This window comes from Micromys minutus (genome assembly GCF_963924665.1).
Source record: "Micromys minutus genome assembly, chromosome: 1".
In the NCBI taxonomy this organism is placed as follows: Eukaryota; Metazoa; Chordata; class Mammalia; order Rodentia; family Muridae; genus Micromys; species Micromys minutus.
In genome coordinates this window covers 211,965,618-211,992,096 of record NC_137969.1, presented here as the reverse complement: position 1 = coordinate 211,992,096, position 26,479 = coordinate 211,965,618, and the positions used below count along the sequence as shown (strand labels likewise).

General features: G+C 34.9%; 1 protein-coding gene across 2 annotated transcripts in view; it reads left to right on the top strand.

Moving 5' to 3' along the window:
- The window catches only part of MDGA2 (MAM domain containing glycosylphosphatidylinositol anchor 2), a gene marked incomplete at both ends in the record, with an annotated part of 768,432 nt that overhangs the window by 589,112 nt on the left and 152,841 nt on the right, over window positions 1–26,479 (top strand). For both annotated transcript variants that reach the window (XM_080937304.1, XM_080937305.1), the window contains 2 exons: window positions 2,837–3,166; window positions 25,240–25,533. In XM_080937304.1, coding sequence (XP_080793430.1) covers window positions 2,837–3,166; window positions 25,240–25,533 — 624 coding nt within the window. The remainder of the gene's footprint in view (window positions 1–2,836; window positions 3,167–25,239; window positions 25,534–26,479) is intronic.

Genomic DNA, 26,479 nt, shown 5'->3' with positions numbered 1-26,479 from the left:
GTCTTCAATTTTATTCTATTGATTGTTCTTAGTATTTTTAATGTTTTTTTAAGGGGGATATTCCCTTCTCCACAAACTGTATTGCACAGTAGAACTATTATTCCTTTAGAATTGTATGTACACACTATCTTGTATCAAATACAGCATCCAGATGTTACCAGTTTTTAAATAACATTTTTATTTACCCTCAGTACTTCTGATCATGTAACACAGTACTCTAAGTAGTAGAATTCCTAATGGATCATCATTTTTTTTACTCCAATCACCTACTTAGAAGTGTGTGATTCAGCATAAATAATATTCATTGATTGTATATTGTCAAGAAAAAAATTAAGAAATAATAGTATTAAATGTGCTAAAAATATTTGTCTTTTAATATTTTATCATCAAGATTACATTCTCTAAAGTAAATTTGAGAAGTTTGTTTATGTGATTCAGATTTTCTGAAGCCTGTAAAATATTTTATAAGTATTATATCTAGTTTCCCTAAATGTGTATATCATAATAATTTAATGAATATATTTTAGTAATTATAAATTAATATAAATAATGATGATATACATTTTATAAGGCCTGGTTCTTTTTATTCTTTTCATCTCAAATGACTAGAGTGGATTGAATGTCTAGTCCTGGATAAAGACCCTGTAATAATGTACTATGTACAGAGAGAGAGGCAATCCTTGTTTTTCATGGTTACCTACTTCTACCAAGACACAATGAACAAAGCAGACAAACTACTTAAGACTAACAACTACAAAAATTTAGATGACATATGTTTCACAGTTTAGAACATACTCATGTCATGTTCATTCTGCACATATGTGCACAGCTTCCCTGTTTCCCTTGGTCTTCCCAGCACTGACAGAACTTTTGTAAAGTTCAGAGATGCCGTGCAAATGCTGTCTTATGTCTGCAGATACACTACAGGTACCTGGTTTCTGAAAGTATCAGTGTGGCTGTAGCTTTGAAGTTGAAAATGTGTGATCACTAGATTCTGATACAGCCCCACTGCATAAGCTACATTTCCTAAACAGGTAGAGCACTACTGATGTGAAGGGAAAATGCAGGTAACAGTGTAAAACAAAAAAGTATGTTCACCTGAAAACAGCCATAAAAGAAACAACTTCTTCCCTGTCTACACTTTCAATCCAAGCTCAGGTCCTTAGGATCATAACCCTTGGCAGTCTCCTTCAGTCTGCCGTTACAGCAGATTCAGCTTATCACTCTACACTGACCCTAGAGGCAGAATGTTCTTTAATGTTTTAAACAGGGCAGGTAATTTAAGCCGTCAGCAGGAGTTTATTTTGGTCTTCTGCAAGAAAAAGCCAGCACAGTTTTAATTAGAACTATCTACCTGTTGCATGTTGCAGGATATCTAATCACACTGTGAACCCTGAGATTGCTGAAAAGCAGTCTCTAGTTGTGGTGTGGCTCAGCCCTATCATACACCTTTAATCAAACAGCTGTCTTTTTATTGTAAAGAAGACCGAATAAAGCCAACCATACATCAAGAGACAGAACAAACAACCAGTAGAGAGGGAAGGAATATCAGGAGAAAAACCACAGAGTGTGAGAGGAAGGCAGGAGGACAAACAGCCAGGAAATCGAAAAGAGGGACACTCGGTTGGAATGGTTTTAAAGACAGTGTGCTGAAGGACTGACTTTGCTTCTGGGACTCTGTGGAAGAGGAAGGTCAGTCAGATGCTTTCTCTGCCTCTTTAAGCTTGCTGGTTTTCACCCCAGCATCTGGCTCTTGATTTTTTATTTAGTAAAATCAAACATTTGGGATTTTGTTTTTCAAACAACAGCTGTGGGATGAAGAAGAAGCAAAAGTTAGGAGAATATTTTACAGACATAATTTTTTCTAGCTCACATTTTGCATATAGAAATGCTTCATAAAAAATACATTAACTCAATTTTTCCTAAATTAGCTTCGTTCATTATATGTAGATATATGTACAGTTTATGTAGATATAATGTTAGAAGAACTCCTATTATGATGTTTGTACAGCATGTGAGTTGCTTGAGTAATAAACCATAGTATTGGGAGGGTCTTAGGTTGACTTGGATGATCCATGTTATTTCTTTAAACTTTACTACCCTAGGACTTTAGCTAACCTATTTACATGGTGATTTAAATTCAGTGGTGATAATATGTAATTATAGTATGGCATTGTTAAGTACAATTGTCATATTTAGCTATTGTCAATGTGACACAACTGGGAAGGCAGAACTTCAGCTAAACTATTACCTACATTGGATTGACGTGTAAGCATGTCTATGGAAGAATTTTTAATTGTTATAGGAGGGCCCAGCCACTGTGGGTAATGTGATTTCTGGGTGTGTGGGCTTAGAGTACATAAGGAGTGGCCCTCAAGCCAGAGAGCCCAAGCCAGTAAGCAACTACGCTTCCATGGCCAATGCTTCAGTTTCTGCTTCCGGGTTCCTGCTTCCCTCCATAATGGACTGTAAGTGTAAGATGAAATAAAAACATCCCTTCCCCAAGTTGCTCTTGGTCAGTCTTTCATACCAACAACAACATAACTAGAGAAACAATTATGAGTAGAATTAAAGTATCATATTTCTATCACTGCCAAGAACTACATAGTATATATTTAAAAAAATCAGCATACAGAATGTTTAAATGAGTTCCTGTTTCGATTTATATTTTTGCAAGACCTGTTAAGATTTATAGTGTACATGATTTAAAGGAAACAAATGGTGATTCTCTTTTGCTTTGCTTTTATATTTCAGCCTAGAGACGATGACCTAGAGTGACCAAACCTTCACAATTCTTACAATAACACTAATTCCTTGTGGAATTTTTATGTTTTAGCATTAAAAAAAGGACGATTTTGGATCACTCCTGATCCTTATCACAAAGATGACAACATCCAGATTGGGCGTGAGGTGAAAATATCTTGCCAAGTAGAAGCTGTTCCCTCTGAGGAGTTAACATTCAGTTGGTTTAAAAATGGTCGTCCATTAAGAAGTTCTGAGCGGATGGTTATTACACAGACCGACCCTGATGTGTCCCCCGGAACAACAAATTTGGATATCATTGATTTAAAATTCACGGACTTTGGGACTTACACATGTGTGGCCTCTCTGAAGGGAGGAGGAATATCTGATATCAGCATTGATGTCAACATTTCCAGCAGTACAGGTAAGAGGCTTGCTCATGGTATAAAACCCCTTCAAATAAATTTGAGTTTGATGTGATTAATGAAGCTAAGAAATCATTAGTTTTTGAAATTTGCTTAATCTACAAATTTTAGTATTCTGAAGACCTAGAAAATATCTGATTTAAGACCTTGTTTTCATTTTTATTTAGATTTTTTAAAAAATTATGTGCATAAAATCAGTATCAGTGAAAAAGTTATGATTTAAGGTAAACTTAAACCAGTCTGTTCATTAACCACAGACCCTGTAGAGCTAGAAATTATGTTAATAAAGTTAAACCAATGACTAAGGCAGAAATATTTTTAAGTTTAAAATTCAACAAAACTATTTATGTCTAAGACATAAGCCTAGAAAAATGATTTAAGAGCACTTAAATAAAATATATAATAAACATTTTTACTACTAAGGAATAGATTTTGTTAATGTTGGTGTTAGATGTTACATCTCAGAAAATATAGTGGTATCAAATCTTCACAATGTAAAAGCTAAATTCAAAAATATATTGATGCAAAATTATTTTCAAGCTAAAAATGAAAATGTGTTACCCTTCCTCTTGTGTGAAACAAGCATATCTGGATAAGGAAAAGTCCAGTGTTTTTATGAGAGAATATGGTAGGTTAACTCTCAGGATGTTTTAATGACCCAGTGTACTTTGCCAATCTGTTACCAGATTGAGTTTTAATTGAAGATTCTCACATAGTGCTGTGTGAGTATTATAAATTGAACTCACAGATTTCAGTTAGAGCAGAAAAGGACTATGTTTGCAGGTGCTTAACGATTGGCTTTTTTTTTTTTTTTCCAGTCAGGCATCATTTTGACTCCACACTGCTTCATTCACATGTGACTTTGTGCCTTCTCATGGTTCCCAATTGCAGTTCAATGCTGAATTGATTTTACCACTAAGTCCATAGGAAAGGGTCACAAAATATGCTTACTTTCTGTTGTTCATTGTTGTAAAGTATATTCAGTGTTTATCTGGTATATAATCAATGTGAAAGGAAGTTAGAGTATTAAAAGTAATTGTATTTGGACATGTCTTCTATCCTAGGCTTTGCAAAGTCTCTACCTGATCTCTAAATATTTGAACTAGTTTGATCAGATAAATTTATTTATGATGGTGATTGAAAACTGTTGATAAGTATTTATTCAATCAACAGATACACATGCACTCTCCACATTAGAATGATAGGCAACTTTGTGCTGAATAGCACCATGTGAGATTTCCCTCTAAAAGGAAGAAAAACTCCAGGTTCATTTGCCTATATTTTTAATCCATAATTTTCCAGAATTTTCTACCCATACACATCATCCCATGTTGTTTGTTTGCTTTTCTTGTTTTGTTTACTCAGTCTTTTTTTTTGAGAACTAGCCAGTAAACACACACACATACACACACACACACACACACATACACACACACACACACACAAAGACAGTCATTGTTTTTGTTAAACAGACTCATTTGAAGGGAATATGGCTCATTGGCTGTTCATCTTTGACAAAATAGAAGAAAAGAATCAACTTGTAAAATTGTTATTAGAATGTGTTCTGATTATCCATTAAATATGGTGCTTACATTGACTGAAACTGGGAATTATGAATGACATAATAGAAATGTCCAAATCTTCAGAGATTCCAAAAGGAAATTTTAAGCTATTCAGAGAACAGATTTTGTTCAAGAAGAGTCTGGTAGGCATTAAAATAGTCAAAATAAATTTTCTTAACTGTTTGTTTGGTTTCTAAAGATAGCAACAGTAGAAATAAAAAATGTACTAAGCCCTTAGGATCCTTCCCCATGTCACATCACACAGATCTGATGTTCCCCAAGGGTAAACTGTGAAAACTGCATTTTGTCTATACTGTTCAATATAGGCTCAGCATTAGGAAAACATATATGTCACATAGTCAGAACTCAATAAATAGTTGCTTGACAAAACTATGATCTAGTTCGTGAACTGAACATTCAACATATGTCGTGTTTTATTTTACCTCAGTTGACTCCTGGTGTTCTTTCTCAATTTTCTACTGACATGACAAAAAAGGTCTTCAGTACACATGTGTATAGTTTGCTTTAATGTTTCAGCCTCAGACAAGATAGGAAAAGTACATGTTAAAATAAGTTTAATAAAACTAAAAAGGTAGGTTGCATCAAAAACTGTTAAGGTACTCAAGTAACAAAAATCAAAGTATTTAGTCAAGTTTAAGACTCATGAGTTTATCTGAGTACAAGTGCTATGTTCTTCAGTCTGGACATACAGGAAATTGTAACTTGAGAGAAGTACTCAAACTAATGAGTATGTCTCTCTTCATACAGAATCTGGCTTATATTATTAAGTTGCCGAGAGTGCAGTGGCACACCAGAGTAGTTTATACATATCTCATGACTGAGAATTTGGGATTTTATTTATAACATTTCAATTATTATCTGCACCCGATAGAAGTTTATGCTCAAAATGGTTCTTCAGTGTGAAAACAGATGTGTTACAAGCCAGAGTTAAACTAAGGAGGTTTCCCAAGCTATACCATATAAAAATTTTCAGACTATGTCAATACAATAACACCACAGAGGAAATACCAAAGGCATTTAGATGAATTGATTGGGTGAGTGAATCAAAGAAAATGGAACAATTTTAACAATTGTCCTTTCACGTGTAAAATAGTGGACATGTGACTCTATGATAGAAAGCCAGTACCACAAAAATGACAAATGCCTTTTCAATTTTGGGTCTTCCTACTTATTACCAATTCAGGGAATTTTAGCACTGGCCAAGTGGTTTTATTATACTTAAACACTTTAATTTAATTATATTACACTGAATTATGATGTTAAATTTATACCATTCTAGGTATGTTCTATGATATTCTTTAATTACATTTAACTTTTCTAAGACTGGTATTTCACAGAAATCTTACATTGATTCTCAATTGTTCCTCTGTTTTAAGGGATAAAAACATGACACTTAATGAGATAAGGTTTTGTTGCCATGACACATTTCTACATAGTGCAGAAATCTTTCTTAGATCACTGACTCACAGTCAGCACATTTTTAGATGACACTTAAGACTGAAATGAAAAATATCCCTGAAGGTAATTTGTCAGTTTCAAGAATTATTAATGGTCTTAAAAGACAATGATTTAAGAAAATAGCAAGTTTATGTTACGAAAACACTGGAAAGCTATGCTTACTTGAGAATTTTTCCATGCATTTATGGAAGACTAAAAAAATACAATGTACATGATATAAATTATACATTATTTTCTAATTAGTTAAATACACACGCGCACATATGCGTGGTTCAAACAGACATTGCTCTTAGGTGATTCAAGGCAGAGTTCTCAGGAACCTGGGGCAGTCTGTAGTGGACAGACACTTTACAGAACTTCGATCAAACTTTTGTAGCTGCTCCAAATGCTTCTGCAATGTAGCTAGAGTCGGTGTCATGGAGAGCTGAGATTAGACTTGAACCTCAAAGGAAGTAAGAGAAGCAAACAGAGGCTGAGAAGATGATAAAGCAGCTACTTATGTTTTAATTATAGCATTGATATTAATCTGAAAAATCACATCAGTTTATTCTGGCCTTAATATTTCATTGCTAGAACAATATTTAACTTCAAGCAATTTCAAGTTCTCTCTAGGCACTGCTGTAAATGCCTCAGCTACAAATTTAAGTGTATCAAAGTCAAAATACAACCATTCAGTTTTGTCAAATAGAGATTCTTGATGTGCCTCCTAAAGAAAATTCACGCAAATTTAAGCCTAAATTATTGGCAGCTAAAAATCAAATTTTAGAATATCATCATCAGGGCTGCTAGTCCTTTGTATGAGCATAATTAGTAGACTGGGATTTTAGTTTTCGTGGTTTCTTTCTCTGTCTTTTAACTTCCCACTGCTTCTTGCCCTCTCTTCATAGTGAAATCTCTGGGGCTCATCAGCTTGAATGTATTCCTTCACATGACTCAACAAAACTTGTATGTTTATAGTAAAGCACAGAAATATGTGCACCAATCCTTGAGAATGAACACAGTACCGGTTGTCTTTAGAATTCATGGAGAGACATCTTGTGGGTAAATGCATCAGACATGGCACTGAACTGTAGGGCTGTGATGCCTTCTTCTTAGTGTACGTTATATAACAGGGAGTTGAACAAGATTTTGTGGATCAAGTTAGGTCGTGACTTAAATGCCCAAGCTCAGTGGTGACCACCTGGAAATGACTTGACAGTTTTAGGTTTCTGCTAGCTGTCTAGTTAGTGTAACTGTGGAAATCACAAGTGTCTGCACGGGTGTGCAAGGAAAGTTCCTTAACATGGGACTGTGGAGTACAAGGAGAGAGAATCAGAAGAAACATGAGAAGCAAGGAAAGACTGAGTCCATTTAATTGGATCTGCTTCTTTTCTCTATTCTATTTCAAAAGGAAGGTAAGGTTCTACAGTGGGGATAGACTGTTTTAGGCAAGAAATTTGAACTATTATATCAACATGACACAATGCTTAGGTTTAAAAAAAGAGCTGTGCAGTTAAGATTTATGAATTAATACCCAAGTTACTAAATAAAAATTCCTTATTATTTCCCTAAACATAAAATATATGAACACTGAATTAAGAACAGAGCCAAGGGGTGATGAAGAACTGGAGAGTAGTTCTCAGGTTCTCAGGCTATGCGTGTGGGTCTGCTACAAGTATTCTATTTTATTGTAATATATATTCTACCTACAATAGCAGCTAAACTACCTAAATGAACGAATGGGTATAGATTGCTGTTCTAAAGTTTTATTTGCCAAAAGAATGAACAAGGGTGTGTGCCCAGTGGGCATAGTATGCTGACCCGTGAGCTATAATTTTGAAACCTTATTCATTAAAATAAAGTAACTAAAAAGATGGACTGCACGCATTTGCTAGAAAATTAAATGGAACCAGTACGAAACTGCTATTTACCTATAAAGTCATGGTTGTAGTCTTTATAAAGGTCAGTGCGAAGTCTCAGACTTCTCTTGTATAGTAGTCAAGTGCACATTTTACACAATGCCTTACTCAGCTGACTGCTATCTGCTGGAGTGGTACCAAATTATATAATATACTGTAAATATCCTTCAGACTATTCTGTTACTGCTCGACTCCTGGAGTCTCATCCGTAAGACACTATTGTTTGCCTGCTACTGATGTCATTCTGTTAGTAATTATCCCATCTCCCTCTTTATGTAAGTATATATGATCAGAGAGATGTAATATGTATCACATATATATTGAGTATATGTGTACAATATATATGCATATATATATACATATATATGTACACACACACACACACACAGAGAGAGAGAGAGAGAGAAGGAGGAGGAGGAGGAGGAGGAGGAGGAGGAGGAGGAGGGCTTAAAAGTTGTAATGCAAAAATAATACAGCATTAGTAAATGTGAAATAAAACCTCAGAGTCTCCAGGTTAGAAGGCCATTTCCTTTTAGGCTGGCTAAATGGAAACTTCCATTTTGATCTCAAGCAGAACTGTTTTCATGCAAATAGACTGACACTTGTATTTATTTACAGGTAGTGTTACCAGAGTTAAGGGTCAGCACCTGAGCCCCAGCAAGTAAGGTTGAGCCAGCCAACTATAGTAAGCCAGTGATCAAAGGCCAAACTGATAGTGAAAACCAAAGGGAAATTTATTCAAAATGGCCACACTGGGAAGAAGGACAAAGACATGCAGTGAAGCTCGGCCATGAGTGTGGATGTTACAGGGAGAGCCATGTAAATAAATACACAATGAAGGAGCCTTCCATAACGTCTCAACTCCAAGTCTCTCCTGTATGGTCTTTCGGCAAGTTAGAAATCTTTGTCCTGAAAGCAGCGTCCTCCTCTGAATTCTCCAAAGGCTCCAGTTGCTTTTTTTGTGCCTGGTAGGAGATTCCTGAGAAACTCCTACTTTCTTGGGATTAGTCTTTCAATAGTGTGATAAGCAAGGAAGTGAGTAACAAGTGCGTCTTCTGAGCATTGTCATGCCCATCGACCAGGCTGGTGACAGCTTGTTGTACTTGTCCTTTGTAAAGACCACAGTGACACATAGCATTTGGACATGGTGACAGTAGGGATTTCCCCTGCAAATAGTATTGCTTTTTCTGACTTTCCCGTCTTCCTTCTTATAGACTGTCCTCTCCTCTGGGGTGGAGAAGGGGGCACAGCTGCAGTGGGGTGTGTGCCGAACAGCAGCTGACCTGAACTCTAACATGCTAGTGTTCAAGTTTTAGGAGGACATTTTGTTCAGTGAATTTCCCAGGAGACACCTGACTGCAATAGATTTTTACAGAGTATGTACTTTCCTTTCAGTATGTGCATAGATAAGGGAATTTTTGACTAAGGGTACACACAGACGTACATCATTTTCATCTGTCCTCTGTAAAGGGTCGTATATATGTCAAGCAGTGTTGCAGAGGCTTCAGTATATAACTCATATTGAGGTATATAAAACTTACCAAGAAGGCTCCCCTTTTAGAATCTCCTTTATTTGAGGAAAAGGCTTTGTTCCATAAATGTGTTTTATTAGACATCTGAAAGTGCTTTATTAAAATTTAAACTGCCTTCAGAAATTATTAAACATTCACCAGAGTTCTGCTGACTTGCATTAGTCCTGTATTGTTTTGTGTGTGGTACAGAACAAATCAGCAGCAAGGAATATCTAGGTGGCTTACCTGAATTTTGCATTTAAATAGATAATGCAGTTGGCTAAAATTGCATGTTAGACAAAAGCAGCCATTTTTTTTCTGGAGATTTTAGTTTTATGTCAGCTTTCCACATACAATTTCTTATTTATTCATTGTTGTGTAGCTTTGGTGGAGCTTGTGGTGTCTGGAGATACTGCTTTCTTTCTTGTGCTTTTAACAACTGCCTTACAAATGGTTAAGAATGTGATGAATATTGTAGGGTAAAAAAATGCCTTCAGAAGGCTAAGTGCCATGTTAAAATGTGTTGAATAATTTAAGAGACATTGTCAAACAACGCAAAAATAAATGTGGGACATGGCAGGTGAAAACACTTAAGTTAAAAACTTACTAACATTTTGGAAAATGTCTGACTCAAAAGAAAACCTGGCCACAACACTAAACACAGTGTGTGTGCCTTGCAAATTCAAATTCAAGGAGGAAAGCTAAGGGAAATAAAAAGTCAGAGTAGGGGCAAGTGCTTTACAAAGAACCTGTAAATGTCAAAATGGCAGGAATAACTAATGAATTCAGTACATATTTGATTAAATTATTTGTTCAATAACTATGATAGGAAAAGTGGCTATGGGAAAAATAGAAGTGAATTGAGTCTAATTCCTAATATTCCAGTGTGATTTACATTGAAAAATCTTCTGATGAACTGTGACATTTGCTTTAATGTCACTGACACTGGTCTGCAAGAATCCTGAAAGAAAGTTCGCTCCTGAACTGAGTCAGTAATGACTTTGGACTTAAAGGAGAAATGTATTATCAGACCTTGTTAGCTCAGGTTTTCATAATTTAAAAAAAAATGAAGAAGGAAAAGAGGAAGGAAAGAAGGGAGAGACGAGGGAGGAGGGATGACAGGTGATCGACTCAATAGGTGACAATTTAGAGGTTAAAAAACAAACAATTGACAAGAGGAATCTCAAGGTCTCATCAGGGTTACTTGTCTCATTAATAAAATGATTTCAAAATGGCATAAAACAGAAATCAAGGGCAATTTTATTACATTAAAAGAAAAACTCAAATAACAAATAGAATGTAAATCTCAACTGCTGCCAAGAGGAAGGAAGCTAAAATGATGATTATATCATTTAAACTGTTATGGAGATTAGATATATGGTAGACCAGTAGTCACATGTTAGGAAGGGAGGGCCAATAAGCTACTGCACTAGGATAGAGTTTCTCTGAAGAAAAATGCAGCATTGAAGTATTTTTCTTTTATTATTTTTAAGTAGCTATTTGATTTTCACTACCAGGGCATGCATCCTACTTTCCTTGGGCTGATCACTGGGCCAGGTGACCAAACCAGCTCAACTGGACTGTTAGGTTTACATCCAAGCCGCCAGAGATTTTTATACTCTTAACTAGAGGTATTTTATTCTAGGACAATTATAAGAAAATTGGTGGGGAATATAAGAATGATTTAATATATTTATACTTTTTGTTTGTTGGTTGGTTGGTTGGTTTTTGGTTTTTGGTTTTTGTTTTGTTTAGAAGAAAAAGGCCTTAATCGGACCCTGAGGTGGGTAATCATTAGCAAGGAAGGGTACAATCACTTTACAAAACAGTATACAGAGTCTTATAAAGAAGGAAAGGCTTCCTTTAAAACCCAGGGAGACACTTCATTAGAAATGATTACTCAAAATAAGATCAAAATATTATCTGTGGAAAGGCTGAAGACAAGGTCCCAGAAAAGATTCTTCAGAAAAATTGCAGGAATAGAGGGGAATTAGTGACTTTTAGATTCTTTCGTGTAGTGGTGTGATATAGTGGTGTAGTAGGTTTGTACTTCATGGTTTAGTTCAACATAGCACCTGACTCTCCCCACCCCACCCCCCAAAAATCATAGAGGAACAAAGTAGGTTAGGCTCTTGAGTCAAGGACTGCTCTTGTCTGCCGAACAAACAGTCCTTCGTTGTCTGAGAGAGAACTGTGGGAAGGTATTGCCTAGTTTCCTCAGACTGTGAAAGCTCTACTCAGAAATAAAGACCTTGGTCTAATGGATCCAGTGAGAAAGAATGAAAATTTACTAAGAAGAGAATTAAGACAGTTGGGAGACCAAGTTACTTGTAGGAAGTGGCCAAGCGAGAACCATACCTCATTCTTTAGAACCCTAATAAACCACACGTCAGATGTCAGTGAACTCCTTTTCATTATTAATACCTTCGCTCTCAACAAAATCCTTGCAATGTTCTTTAGGTAGTCTGAGGGAACAGAATGGAAGGAACACAAGGAAAAAATATTAAAGATGGATTTTGCATGGTGGTAAGCTCTACTCATCTGGACAGATTGATAATTATCTGAGGGGTGCTGAAGAACTCTCAGAGTCTCAGAAGAAGGGTAGCTAAGCTAATGACCAATTAATTGAATGTCTCATTTCTAAATAATGCTTTGATGGCAGCTATACATTACATGCAATGTTCGTGCGAGTTACTGAGCTTCTAAGTAGCTAAGCAGTTTAAGCCCTCCTCTTTCCAACTTGGATCATAACAAAAATTCTTTTTTGCATATAGATTTGTGTATAAGATTTTATTTACACATGTGTTTGGGTTTCTTTCTTTCACATATACACAGACACGTGCATGAACAAGCAGTGACTTGGGTAAGCTCTTCTTTACTTCTGCAGTTCTAAAGTGCTATATACCTTACTTCTTCAAAATGGGAGAATATGGGGCTAAGGCCAGGTTAGACAATAATTTAGCTATGGCTTAGAAGTGTACTATGTTCTAATATTTCTACCAACCAATTAAAAAATCAGATCTGATGCCAGAAATAGATCAGAATTATGACATGGGCTCCTCGGGTCATTACATTAATGTAGACATCGTTGGACCCATAAAAGAAGAAGTTAAAAATTAAACATTAATAAATGGACAAGGTGATAGTGGGAAAACTAGGAACCATGACACATATGAAAGAGAATGAGCAATAGGAACAAAGGAAACTGCCCTCCTCCAGTTGATCCATTTGTACAGAAAGAGAGAGGGCCCAGTGGAGGAGTTTCTGAATGTGTGTGACTTCAGACCTTTTAGTATACACAACACAGGCCAACACAGGACCTGGGTATCCTTACTTATGCATACATTTTACAGTAGAAACATACCTTTATTTTCTGTTAACAGAATAAAATTTGAAGGAGTTAAAAAGAAAAAAAAACATTAAGTGAAAATAGAAGCAAAGAGAGCTGGGGAAGGGTGGAAGAGATTGTGAGTTTAAATGTGGTATTTATTATGAATACCATTTATTCTAAGGTTCTCACTATATTGAAAACAGACTACAAGTAACATTATAGCGCTTATGTGAGATGGTAGGTCTATTGATCATCCTTTTCATGACACTGATGGGAGTGACAAGAAATTATAAACACATTTTTAATTGTAAATTGTTTTGAGAGGCATAAATGACACCAATGGGAACTACCTAATTTTGAAATATCATACATGATTGTAAGAATTGGCTATGTCAAATTATGTATCTATTCCCTAATAGGTCAGTAAACAGTAGGTTTTTACGTTGTGCTTTTTATTCTTAAAAATTCCTGTATTTATCATCTTAAAGTAATTAATTCCTCCAAAAATAAAAACAAAGTTTCTACCTTAAAGGTTATAGTTTATCTCACATTTTATTAAAATGATTAATAAGGTGCAAATAGTCAAATATTAAATTATGCCTTCTCTAGTCTTTGTCTTTCAGAAAAACTGAATTAATTTTTTTGTTCTCTGTGTGTGGTGTGCATGTAGGCATATTTGTGTTTAAAATGTTTGGGTACCGTTGTTCAAATGAGTTTGGGTACACACTCATTTTTAAGTGTTTTAGGTCCCAAGGTTGGTACCCAGGATTATTCTATGTTAAATTTTGCTGCCTTTTGTATTGAGACAGTTTCTCTTCTGCAACCCAGAGCAGCCAATTCTACATGATATAAGCAGCTAGTTTGCAACAGAGATCCCTGTCTATGCCTCCCTACTGCTGATAGTTCGTGTATTACAGACCAGCGCAAAGGACACATAAGTAGTTTACTTTCACAAAGTCTATGTGAATAATATTACGAAACATTGTATATTTGGTTGACATTTTAACAGAAATATTCTTGTTTGAAAATAATCTACAACATAAATGTTTCTCACACAGATCAGAATGAGTTATGTGTCATTCCAATAAATGACAGTCTATGATTCTCACTGTAGTATTAAGATAGGGTCAGATTTTTTCCCAATTTTTATTGTAGCATTCTGCACCTCTAGGAAAGGCAAAATGTACTATGAAATGCAGTCATGAGAAAACTGCACTCCTATTTTAATTGACCAGTTATCAGCCAGCAGATCTGTTAATTAAACCTCATTTGCTTTAAGGAACATGTGGCCCCGATTCGATGAGGGAACACTGTGTTCACTGGTCCTTTTATTTTGCTCTTGATAAGACATAAAAGAACCAGCTTCATCTCATGTCAAAATGCTTATTAAAATGGCGATAGTGTCTGTTTCCAGAGAACAAGGCATCTCCGGCGGGGCACAATCAGTGATGTAATTAGGGAATTTGTAAACTACAGGAATCATCCATAGTGATCATTTATAAGAGGCCTAACGATGTCACATGGGTTCTATAAGGTGATAAATGGCCTTTTCACTGTGAAAGTAAATTGATTTTTCTAGCCATTCTGTGCTGGAAAGTTTACTGGTGTGAACAACGGTGGCTGTAGAAAATAAAATTTAGATTGTTTTAAAGCTTCTTTCTTACTACTCTTTTACAAGACGCCTTTGGTATATAATTTATTGCCTGTCACCCTTTTAGTACAGAATTCTTTCACAATTTGAAAGCTACCGTAATTAACACGGTGAGACACCTAAGCTAGCTCCCTTCACTTTCTGCTCCATGGTTTTCCTGGTTACACCCTGACCTTTCTGAAAATGGACAGCACTGACATTTTGTCAACCTCATAAGGGTGAAATGGATCTTTTTAGGGATGTCCAGACCTTATTACTTCAGAGAAATAGAGAGCTAGCTATCTGTGTTACGTGCCATTTATGACATTAGCAAAGCACAGAAATCAAATTATAACCTATAATGTCAGGCATATGTAAGCTTCTTCCATTATGACCTCTGTGGACCTTCCTCTGGCTACTCAAGTTAGGTTCATTCTTATCCTTTCTAATCATTCTCTACACCCAAGACATTCTTAGCTAACATCTATCTTCTCAATACATGGAAATGGCAAATGTTTGTGTGTGTACGTGTGTGTGTATGTTTGCATGTGAGTGTATTTGCTTATTTTATTTTTATAAATATTTGTTTGGTTAAATATGAACCTGTGCTTAGCATTTGAGACATTTGGTTTCAATGGACTATGATTTCTATAGCCTTAATCCAGAGATAAGTGTATAACAAATCACCATATATGTTATTATAGGACCCACAGCAGTGGCATGAAGGTGACTAATATGTACTATGTAACTGCACTAACTTTGTGTTTGTTACTACACACCCTTGAAGGAAACACAGATTGTGAATGTAGAGAAGTGTAAAATAGGTATCATTGGGTTAACTTTATGTAAACTGACAGAAAGACCATACAATATGCTCAAAGTCATCAGCCTTTAAATCTGGGCATTGAAACTAAGCCTTATTCTCTGCAAACATGTTTAGGGGACACTTTTCTCTGCTTGCTCATTAGTTTTTAAATTCATACTAAATTTCCCTTTCATCAACCTAATTAGCAGGTGAGAAAACAAACGAAGTCTTTCCTTTGGCTTAGATGATGCATCTCATATATGGTTTAACTCTTTGTCTAGGTCAAACGTTTAATCTTTTTATTTTTATTTTTGAATTAAATAACTTTATTTTTAAAAAACAGAGATAAATGTACAGATTTTAAAAGCATTTTTGCATAAAACTATATGAATATAATTTTTGTGTCAGTACTTGATTTTTTTAAAGGTTTGATAGTATGCATTGAAATCTTACTAGTTACAATGAGCATAAAGTATATGTAAAAGAAGATGTAACATGGAAATAGTCAAAGTTTTCTTGGCATGTAAAGATTAAACATAATGATTTTTAAATACCAAGGATTTCCATAGGACTGCATTCTTAGCTCTTGAATTATAAATGATTTAAGGTCTAGGTGTACCACACTATTAAATATTTCAAAGATGCACCCTTATTCATGCATGTGCATGTACTGTATATGTGTATTACATATGTGTGTATGTGTATAAGTGTGTGTGTGTGTGTGTGTGTGTGTGTGTGTGTGTGTGTGTGTGTGTGCAGATGTTCTTACTTGCCAGAAATGGCTACTGAATTCCTATAAGATGTCAGTGCAAAAGAAATACAATGCAGAGAAGGAATTTGAGGAAGGGGGAAAGAGGGCAGCAGGAAATTTTCATAATAGATGCTTATTTTAATAACTCTACAAATATTTTATCAGAAACTCAAGTTAGACAATTAAATTGTGCAAAGATCGTAGCAGTTTGGGAGGTTTGAAAATATAACAAACGGTGCCACCATTGACCTTAGCCGTCAATGAGGCAGCAGCTACAGGACCTGTGCTTATTTGCAACTAGTCTTCTGACTCATGTAGCAGAGGAAATCTAAATGCCATACAGAGGATGGTTTTTCTGTTTTGTTCTTCTGCTTTGTGTTCTATGGAATCCCTTAGAGACTATTCTTATGCCATAGCAACACCTGCTGGGAGAGGGAAGTTGGAACAGACATATCTGTTGTCTGCCAAACCTGCTTCCCCAATGAATGTCACTGCATGTCATTCATCTCCAATACAAAACCTTCACAATTACTATCTCAGGATACTGCTGCTCCCATATGCTCCAAACTGGTACCAATGCTGCTATAATAAGATTTCCCAAATCTTCCAAAAATAAGCATCGTGAGTATGTTACTGTCCTTTAACCTCCTCCTTAGCATGTTAGATGTCGATCCTGGGAAAGTTTAACTTTCTCTGTGTTAGCAAAACGGGATTTCTTTCTTCGCTATTCTGAGATTTGTAAAACGTCATAAATACTGTCTTGTTAGCATATCCTAATTTATTAGGTGTTACTAGTGAAAAGTATGTGTCAGTGCGAAAACAGAGGGAAACTGAACAGGACAGTGGATGTATTAACGGTAATTCTTATGATAGGTACAGGCATGTCATCTGCTATGAATACAAGTTATAAACAAGTACTCCTTCCTATGTGAACGGAACTGTAACTGATGTAAGTCTTAGAAGAAAGTGCCACAATGACCATTCTTGTGTAGATCAGTCTAGCCTTTTATTGGCTGCTAGATGACAAAAGTCATAGAATTGACAAATTACTCAGTACTACCAAGTGCTTCCTTCCACATTTTAATGTAGTATTCCTGCTTCATTGTACCGTTCTAGTGACAAATTGAAATATACTAATATTACTAACAATGTAAAAATCCACTGCTTTTAGGTTTTTAAAAATTAAAAGTGGAAATGTGCTCATATGAAAAAATGATCTTCAGGTTGTATGTTTTATCTTCAAACATCTGATAATCATAAGGTAAAATTATAGATAAGATTTTGTTCAGTGGTTACTTAGTAAACTTTGATTTATGACTATCTGTCAATTGGGACTTTACTAAAAACTTGTAAAGTGCCTTAAAATATCACATGGTATGAGAGCTACTGGAAAGAGAAAACTTTAGTACTGATGTTAACATGCCACATACATTTGATAGGATGAACACAGTTCCCTGTGTCATAAAACAAATTAGACATGATATAATTCAGAGACACTGAAAATAAATTAAGGATATAGAAATTGGGAAATTTTAACACAGAAATTTTAAATGATAGTGAATCATTGTATGGTGTGGTAGCATTCAACCCATTCGTTAAAAGAGGTGAAAGTTTACAACTGCACAAACTTATTAGGGAGATCAGTCCTGTCTACACCAAACGGAGTTTTTTGAAGCTTAATCTTTAAGATTAAGATGTGCATGTGCATTCTAAGGCTTGCTTTGAAAAATGGATTCAAATCAGTAAGACATAGACATTCCATCTCAAGAAAACTAGAGGTAGTGAGAACACAGAGGATGTTATTCTTAAAGATTAAGTCAGAAATAATAAAAGATTTTTAAAAGAAAGATTTTGGTCATCTTAATTTGATAACTTGCTTATTAAGATAAAGATAAAGATCTCAAAGGCAGTAGAAAAGTGAGGTGTGCTCTGTTTACCTGCATCTCAGGAAAGTTCTGACACCTAAGGAACAGTAATGTCAGGAGAGCTGATGCTGGCTGATTGCTGCACATAGCAGCCAGAAGCTTAGGGACAGTGTATTCAAGGGTAGACTCAATTGCCTAGTTCACTAGAGGCTTATCACAGCTATAGCGACACATTGTCTTAATAAATGAGTGAGTGAGTGAATGAATGAATGAGCAAATTGATAAGTACAATAGTAACCACAAAGTTATAGATCTTGACTATCATATAAATTACCTCTGTTTTCCTCTTGTGTTTGTACAAATTAAGAATTTTTCCCAGAAAACAACAGGTAGCAATATTTATTTATTTAGTAATGCATGGCCTATAATTTCCTGGCTTATATCAAAAACCATTTGTAAGCAGCCAGATGTGACGTCTAACAGGAAGGATATATCAGCAAATCTACATGTAAGTGAGGAAATTTTATCATATCTATGTACTTTTTAACCCCAAATAGCTTTTAGATATTCCTTACTATAGTCCAACACATAAGTATTCACCATATTTAAAGAAAGTAAAAATTATTGTTGTAAAAATTATGTCAGGACATAAGCTGGAATTATTTTGAATTTGAAGAGAATTTTATGATTTGTGTGTTAGCATATGATCTCACCTCCATGGGAACTAAACATAAATTCTTCTAACTTTAGTGCATTAAGGGAATTTTCAAAATACTAACGATTTTTAAGATATTCAGTGAAGTGAGTGGTCATCAAAATTTTCCAATATGAGGGTATAGTTGTTTTAAAGAAGAAAGTATGCTAATACTATTTTAGAATGTATGTAGAATTTCTTTGTTAAATGGAAAAGAAACAAGTGGGTTGATGTATGTGTGCGGATAATGACACTTAGCAAGCATCTTCTTTTGGTTATCTCACAGACCTTCATATCATCGCTAATGCCATATTTACAATTATTGCAAACACAAAATGTTTAGCTTTATTTCTCCCGATATATACACATTCATATATGTATGTGTATGTATGTATATATATATATATATATATATATATATATATATATATATATATATGTAGGTATGTATCTGTATCTCAAGTGAATATACATACACATGCCCACACATATATGTGAATATGTACACATACATATATACATATGTGTGTGTGTATATATATATATATATATATATATATATATATATATATATATATATATATATATATTAAATCATCCCAGAATGGTAGCAATGAAAAGATGAAGATCTAAATAGTATGACCATAAAGAATCACTCATGTGATTGGATATCTGTCTTTACAAAACTATTGAATCTAAAATTTGACTTTGATCTACATCAATGCAAAATTAAATACCCCAAACCCTGTTGTCTAAAATAGGATATTGTTTTTCTTGAAGTCAGATTTAAAACTCATATCAAGTGCAACATAAATTTTAAACTCAGAAAGGAGCTCAGAGCATTACTGGTCTTAGAGATGACCAAGAAATAGAGATGACCATTTCAGGTCGCTCATAAGAGATTGTAATTCCTCTCCAGAGAATCCAACATCCTCATCTGATCTACTGGGGCACCTGCATAAACAAACACAAATGCATGTGCAATTAAATAAAATTAAATATTAAAAAAATAAGATTATTATTTTTAAAGTCTTCCATTGTTTTTGTAGAGAAAGCATACATGACATGCACACACTCATGGGATTTCATTCCTTTACATCATCATTGCCTTTGTGTGTGTGGTCCTGGAATCCTACTGCAGAACTTAATACGTATTAGTCAAGGACGCTTACTGACTAAACCCCTAGCCCTCACTTGGATTATATATATATCTGAAAATTTACTTTATATCCGTCTATCTTATTCTGTGCATCATTTTGTTTCTGTCTAGTTTGACAGTTCTTGAATTCTTGCCTCTAATAGTCACTGTAATAAGCCCATTATTTGTTTAAAATATCTTCATATTTTTATTTTTGTATTTTAGTATCAATTATGCATTCTACTCAAGAATATAAGTGTCTGATATAAATTATTTTCCTAAAACTTTATGTGTAATTGAATTAATGTCATAGTTACTTTAGGAGTCTTTCAAATGTAAGTTTAGTTATTCCACTGTAGAAAATTCTATTTGTTGCATTTGAAAAATAAAGTATAACTTTTTGTCTTTACATTCATTTTAAAGTTCAACACCAGAAAATATGTTGACAAGCATATCTTGATTTCCCATTCATGATATTATTATTTCTGGGACTTCAAATGAACCTACAAGTTTTGAAAAATACATTTTTAAAGTAAAGACTAGTGAGTTAATGCTCGGATGGCTCCCAAAGCGACAGCAAAACATTTTCCTTTTTTGTAAGTTTTTATATACAGTCTGTGAGACAATGAGAAAGTTGTAATAAAACCAATTTGTTCAAATAATCCTGTTGTTAATGTTTGAAAAAAAAATAATGGATCTTTTAACAGGGCTTTTCCATATCTTTTGTCTGTAGAAACTCTCACTACAGTATTTCAGTATGGACTATGTCAGAAAATATACCTGTATTTTAATTTTCAGGGATTTGATTTTTATCACAAGGTACAGGCAAACACAAGATTGTTGTCTTGTATTTGCTGTGCTTTTATTAAGGAACAATAAAGAGTATAATGCATATAAACCATCTTAAACACTCAGAATGCAATTAATTCTGTGCCTTTAAACTGCCTCTCCTTTGATTTAAAATCAATTTGCAGCTTTCCCAGTGGCATTTTAAAATGAAAGATGACAGAAAAAGAATATGGGGATCACATTTATAAACTCTCTCACCAAATGGCAATACCTGTATCATAAATTTACCCAAACTAATCATTTATTTTACAAAATTATACATATTTATGTAACTAACTCCAGATACAGGTCATTTTACTATCTGTTGCTTTTTATGTTTCTCATGTCAGTTTATTCTGATGTTTTGGTACGGCTTTGTGACTGCTGTTCTGCATCCCCCTTTCCCCTTCCTCCTTAATTGGCTATTTCATGTGCTGTGTGTCTAGGCAACAGAGCCAGTCACCACATTTCACTAACATCATCAAAGCCGATGTCTGCAAAGGGCTGACTGTCACGTTCCCCAATCATGGGGCACATACTCAGTCGAACTCCAAGAAGAGAGAAAGGGTGAATGACACTCCCATAGCCAAAAAGAATGAATTCCAAGGAAGTTAAGTAGGACAACAGAAGTTGAAAGTAGTAACTCCCGAGGTAGGAGTTACTACTGGCATGTATGGGTAAAGGTACTGTAAGTGTGGGTAATAGGATTTGGATCCCCAATATCTATATAAATACAGGGTATGTGTGATAGCAGCTATGGAATCAGGTCAGCGTCTGCCTTCATATAAAACTTAGGGAAGATAAACATCTTGAGCCTCCCACAGGCGCACACACACACACACACACACACACACACACACACACACACACATACACACACACACACTCATGTAAACCTGCACTGACACACATAAGTGCACACCTGTGTGCATACACATGCACTCTTACAGTAATATAAACTCATGCACATGCAAACACATATGGACAGACATTGTCCACATACATACATGGAGAAAAATATAGCAACATTTGAACTGAGTTTCAACATGTAGGGTAGGCCAGAGAGCTAGAAGACGCCAAGAGCTCCATAGTTTGCAACAGTGGAAACTAAATTAGTAAAAACTGCCTGCTCTGGAGAATCAGGTTAGATGGTCAGTGATACCTGTAGAACATACATGTTCCTATGTCATTCAGAACACAATTTTTTGAGAGGAATTCATTTATACCACAAAAAACATACTTTTCATTGAATGAATTTTGAGTATTGATAATTTTAATATTTTACACTTTACGGGCATTTTGAAACCTTGATATGCTAATATGTTTCACAAACACTGGAGAAGAGCGAAAATTGAAGCAAAATATATGAAGAACAGTACACAGTTCTAGTGTATGTAAGCTAAGGCACTGTTCTGGTGTTGCTGAAGCCTTACAGGCATTTGTGTTCCTCCTGTGCTTCCATCTATGTCTCTGTTCCCTCCCCAATCACTGCCCATGTCTCACTGTCACAATTTATGTGCTCAGTATAAACTATTTACTGAGCGCCTATTATGTATCAGATTGTTTCCTGGTTTCTGACAACGCAACGATGAAGTCTGTGTGTTCATCCAGGAAGCTCCTGTTTTTATTTTGACGTGTAGAATATGTCACTGTAAGATACATACGGATAATAAAACAGTAACTGTTGTGAAACAAACTATGAGCTGTCATCTCAGGTAGTAGCTGGGTAGGTAGGAGACTAAAACTGGTTTAGATTGAATAGTTTATACTGCACAGCAACACATTCCACTCAACAATGGCAGCTGAAACTATTCCCACTGATCACCAACATTCTCTTCCTTTTAAGTATTAATATTTTATCTATAGCTATAGGTAAATTACACCATTATTTAAAGGCCTTTATCATACTATGGCTTTTGCATGACTGCTGTTTTCATATTTTCTTAAAATAGTGCACGGATGAGCAACATTACTAAAGTATTTCATAGTAATATGAACAAAAATGTGGTTATGATGGAAAAGCTAATGAAAGGGCAGCAGAGAACTGGAGGGTGGGATACTTGTAGCAAAGAGACTCCATATGATACTGTCACAAGAAAGCAGATAATGATTTTCAGGTGACATCTGTTAGTGAATCTAAAAAGAAACAGGCAGGTGAAAAAGACAGTGTTAATAATATCTGATATGCACATATATATACATACACACACATATATACATATATACCAGTTTAATTATTAATTAATTATTTTTAAACTGTAGAGATAAAAACTAAATTTTGCTTCACTAACTTTAATTAGGCAAGTTTAAATATTTTAAATGAATGAATAACAAATATACAAAGAAATAATTTTAAATAGTAGTCTTTTAGATTATATTGTTTTTCATTTAATTCACAGAGGTTAATTGAATTTTAAATAGATATTGGGATTGATATATCTTATAATAAATTTGACATATTTCAAATATTCTAATAGAAGATTTAGTTAAGATAGTGTAGTATAAGACTGATAATTTTGTGAACTATCTGTCATAAAGTAACTCATATTTCTTCATGCCTGTTGTCAAAGACCAAGGCATGTAAAATGGTCCTGCCATGACCCTGTGAAGCCAGTAGGTATGGGAGCGAGGCAAGGAGCCCACTGCTCACTGAAAGACCATGACTTCTCAGTCCAGCTTCTAGTGTCATGTAAAATTGTCAGTGTCTTCATTTCTGACCAAATTGATGTATTTGGTGTTCTCATTGGATAAATTTTAGTGTTAAATGTTCACGACTTAGGATTATTAATAATGTCAAATAAAAATGTAGGATCTTTAACTGCACTTGGCACACAGTAGGGAAACCACTGTGTGTACTAAATACCAAGACCATTTTTGATATTCTATTTCATTCATTCTCACAAATATTATACACTCTTTTAGTTATTTTATTAAATTACACTGCTTAGAATTGCATGATATTTTGTGCTTTGCTTACAAAAAAGCAAATGTTATAGCTAAATTATTAATATCTTTAAATACATTATTTGAGCAAATCATGTAATAATTGCTTTTTTCTAAGTGTATCCATTTTTAACAATAAGTTTTATTATTGGCAATTCCTGTAATGTATATATTTACTACAAGAGGATGGTTGTTACTATTTCTATGATCTGTCTGTGAATATTCATCAATGTATATTATATAACTCATTTTTCTTAGCATAAAGAAAGAAATCAAAATAAAATCGTTCATGTGAAATATTTGAATGCCAAAATGATTCCGGTATCACTTTGATTTGAATTCATGCCTCTAAATTTTGTAGAATCTCCATTTCAACATTAGTTTTAAAATAATTTGAACCTGTTTGTTTTGCTGCTTCAGAACTAGAGTGCAGTAAGAATAGGAAGGGAAAATAAACTTTCCAAGTGCCTTCATTGCTTCAGTACCTTCAAAATGATCGCAGTATCAATCAGAAACTTGGAATCACTTATGTCCCCATTTATTCTTATGCCTAATAACTTTAACTCATGTCTGTGGACTGACATTTTGCTGCGTAGACACATTTAAGTTAGTTCAAGTGCAATTGGATAATTAAAGCAAATATGCTTCTGGAATATTGTTTGGGGTACTATTTGTAAGGAAAATTGTGGTGCAATGTTTCTCTCAGCCCTTCATGTTCTCTAATAAGACCTAACATGAGTGTATTGCAGACCAGAAAACTTACCTCTGACTAAACCATTCAAGTATCATCCTGACGACATTCAGCAAAATAGCAAAGAAATAATCTGCTTGAAGAATTGATACTGCTCATATTCACTGAAAATATTTTGAAGGTTTTTTTCTTAAAAATAATTTTGAAGAACGAGCAGAAATGTCTTGTCAAGTGTCCGTGTTGTTTCAAAATACAATAATTTGAAATATTGAAAACATTGAATCTTAAAACAAATGGGAGAACAGAATGAACTCTCTGAGGATGGCACTGGTCAGCTATTCAATTAAATTCTTACCAGGGAGAAAATAGATCATTGCAGCATCTCTTTTAACTCCTAATGGTACATCTCAGGTTCTTTTGCCTACTCCTTCCCCTAGATGCTGTGTTATTGTGACATACACAGAAGTAAAATGAAGTGATTTTGAAACTGTACTAGACCAAAATATTTTTATCTCCTTGCTATTATTTTGATGGGCAGTTTTCTCTCTCACTCTTGTGACTAGCTGCTGAGAGAGAGTTCTGTTTGTATGCGAAGGCAACAGTTGCCTCTGTTTGTTCTGTTTAAAGCAAAGACTGAAGACCCAGTTAATGGCCAATAAGACAAAGCACAGAATACATTTTTCTTATGGTAACCATTTGTTTCAAATGCATTATCTGCTTATTGTGAAAATGTTTATGGTCTTCATTTGAGAATATACAATGAAAGTTGTAGGGTTATTTTAAGTGAAAGCATCTTCCCGTATTTCAGTAATTGCTATAGTTTATGTCATCTGCATTGTCAAATTTCTTCAGTCAGGAGAAATTGTTTTCCTTATGATGTGCTGTGTCTGAATATGTCTTACCAGTTTATACTAACCTTGAAAAATTTTCTTTTTCCCATTTCAAGTTCCACCCAATCTGACTGTTCCACAGGAAAAATCACCTTTGGTCACCAGAGAAGGAGACACAATAGAACTTCAGTGTCAAGTAACGGGGAAACCAAAACCAATCATCCTTTGGTCTAGAGCAGATAAAGAAGTTGCAATGCCTGATGGGACAATGCAAATGGAGAGTTACGATGGAACCCTCAGGATAGTGAACGTGTCGAGGGAAATGTCAGGGATGTACCGGTGCCAGACCAGCCAGTACAATGGATTCAACGTGAAGCCACGAGAAGCCTTGGTGCAGCTCATTGTTCAGTGTGAGTAAATCCCCTTTCCCTGGGGTTCCATGTGGGGATGGATGTGATGGCACTTCTGGATGAGTAAAAGGCATGATTCTTAGCGTTCAATCAGTGCACATTATTTCTGCACAACTGCTGACCAACTCACATGACAGTTGCCATTTATCTGGTTATTATTTAGCTGATGGAAAACAGGTTTTTTTTGTGTACACGTTATGATTATGATGTTAAGGCTGGAGATTCAACAACCGTAATGGTTAAAAGTCATCTGCGTACAAATTAAGCAAGGTGGAGATGGGAGTAGCTGCTAATTTCGGTTACAAAACTCTCTGGTTTTCATAGTCTACGTCTTCTTTAAATAACTGCATGCCTGTGGACCAAAGAATCCATCTATTTAAAGAATCCCCTTTGCTTAAATATGCATATCGTTGAAATGCTACTTTTCCATGCATGAAGTTGTTGCAGTAGGTTGCATAAATATAGAATTCATGAGGATCTTATGGGTGAATTTCTGCCTATCTAACAGATAAGTGTTTAATTATGAGCTAAGTAAGATCATTCTTGAACTGCTTCTATTGAAATTATGGCTGTATTACTTAAAAACTCAAGACATTGTTAGATTAAAAATTAAAAATAATTAAATCAATAAATTTAAGAATTGATAAAAACTGAGCAATATTACTGGTTCTGCTTACATTGAGAAAACAGTAAAAATCAGCACAAGATTGTAAAATTTGATCTTATAAAAGCAGATGATGAGGCATATTGTACTGCTGTTTCTATGGTGACAAGAGTGTGATTCAAAACGATACCCATAGACATCATTAAAATTCAGCTCTTTTGATGTACGTATAGAGGTGCAAAGCAACAGGATAGAGCCGGATGCTGGCTGTAAGCACTCCACTCTGAGACCAGTGTCTCCACACACTTCACTCTGGAAGCCAATAGCACCACCCTTTCCAGG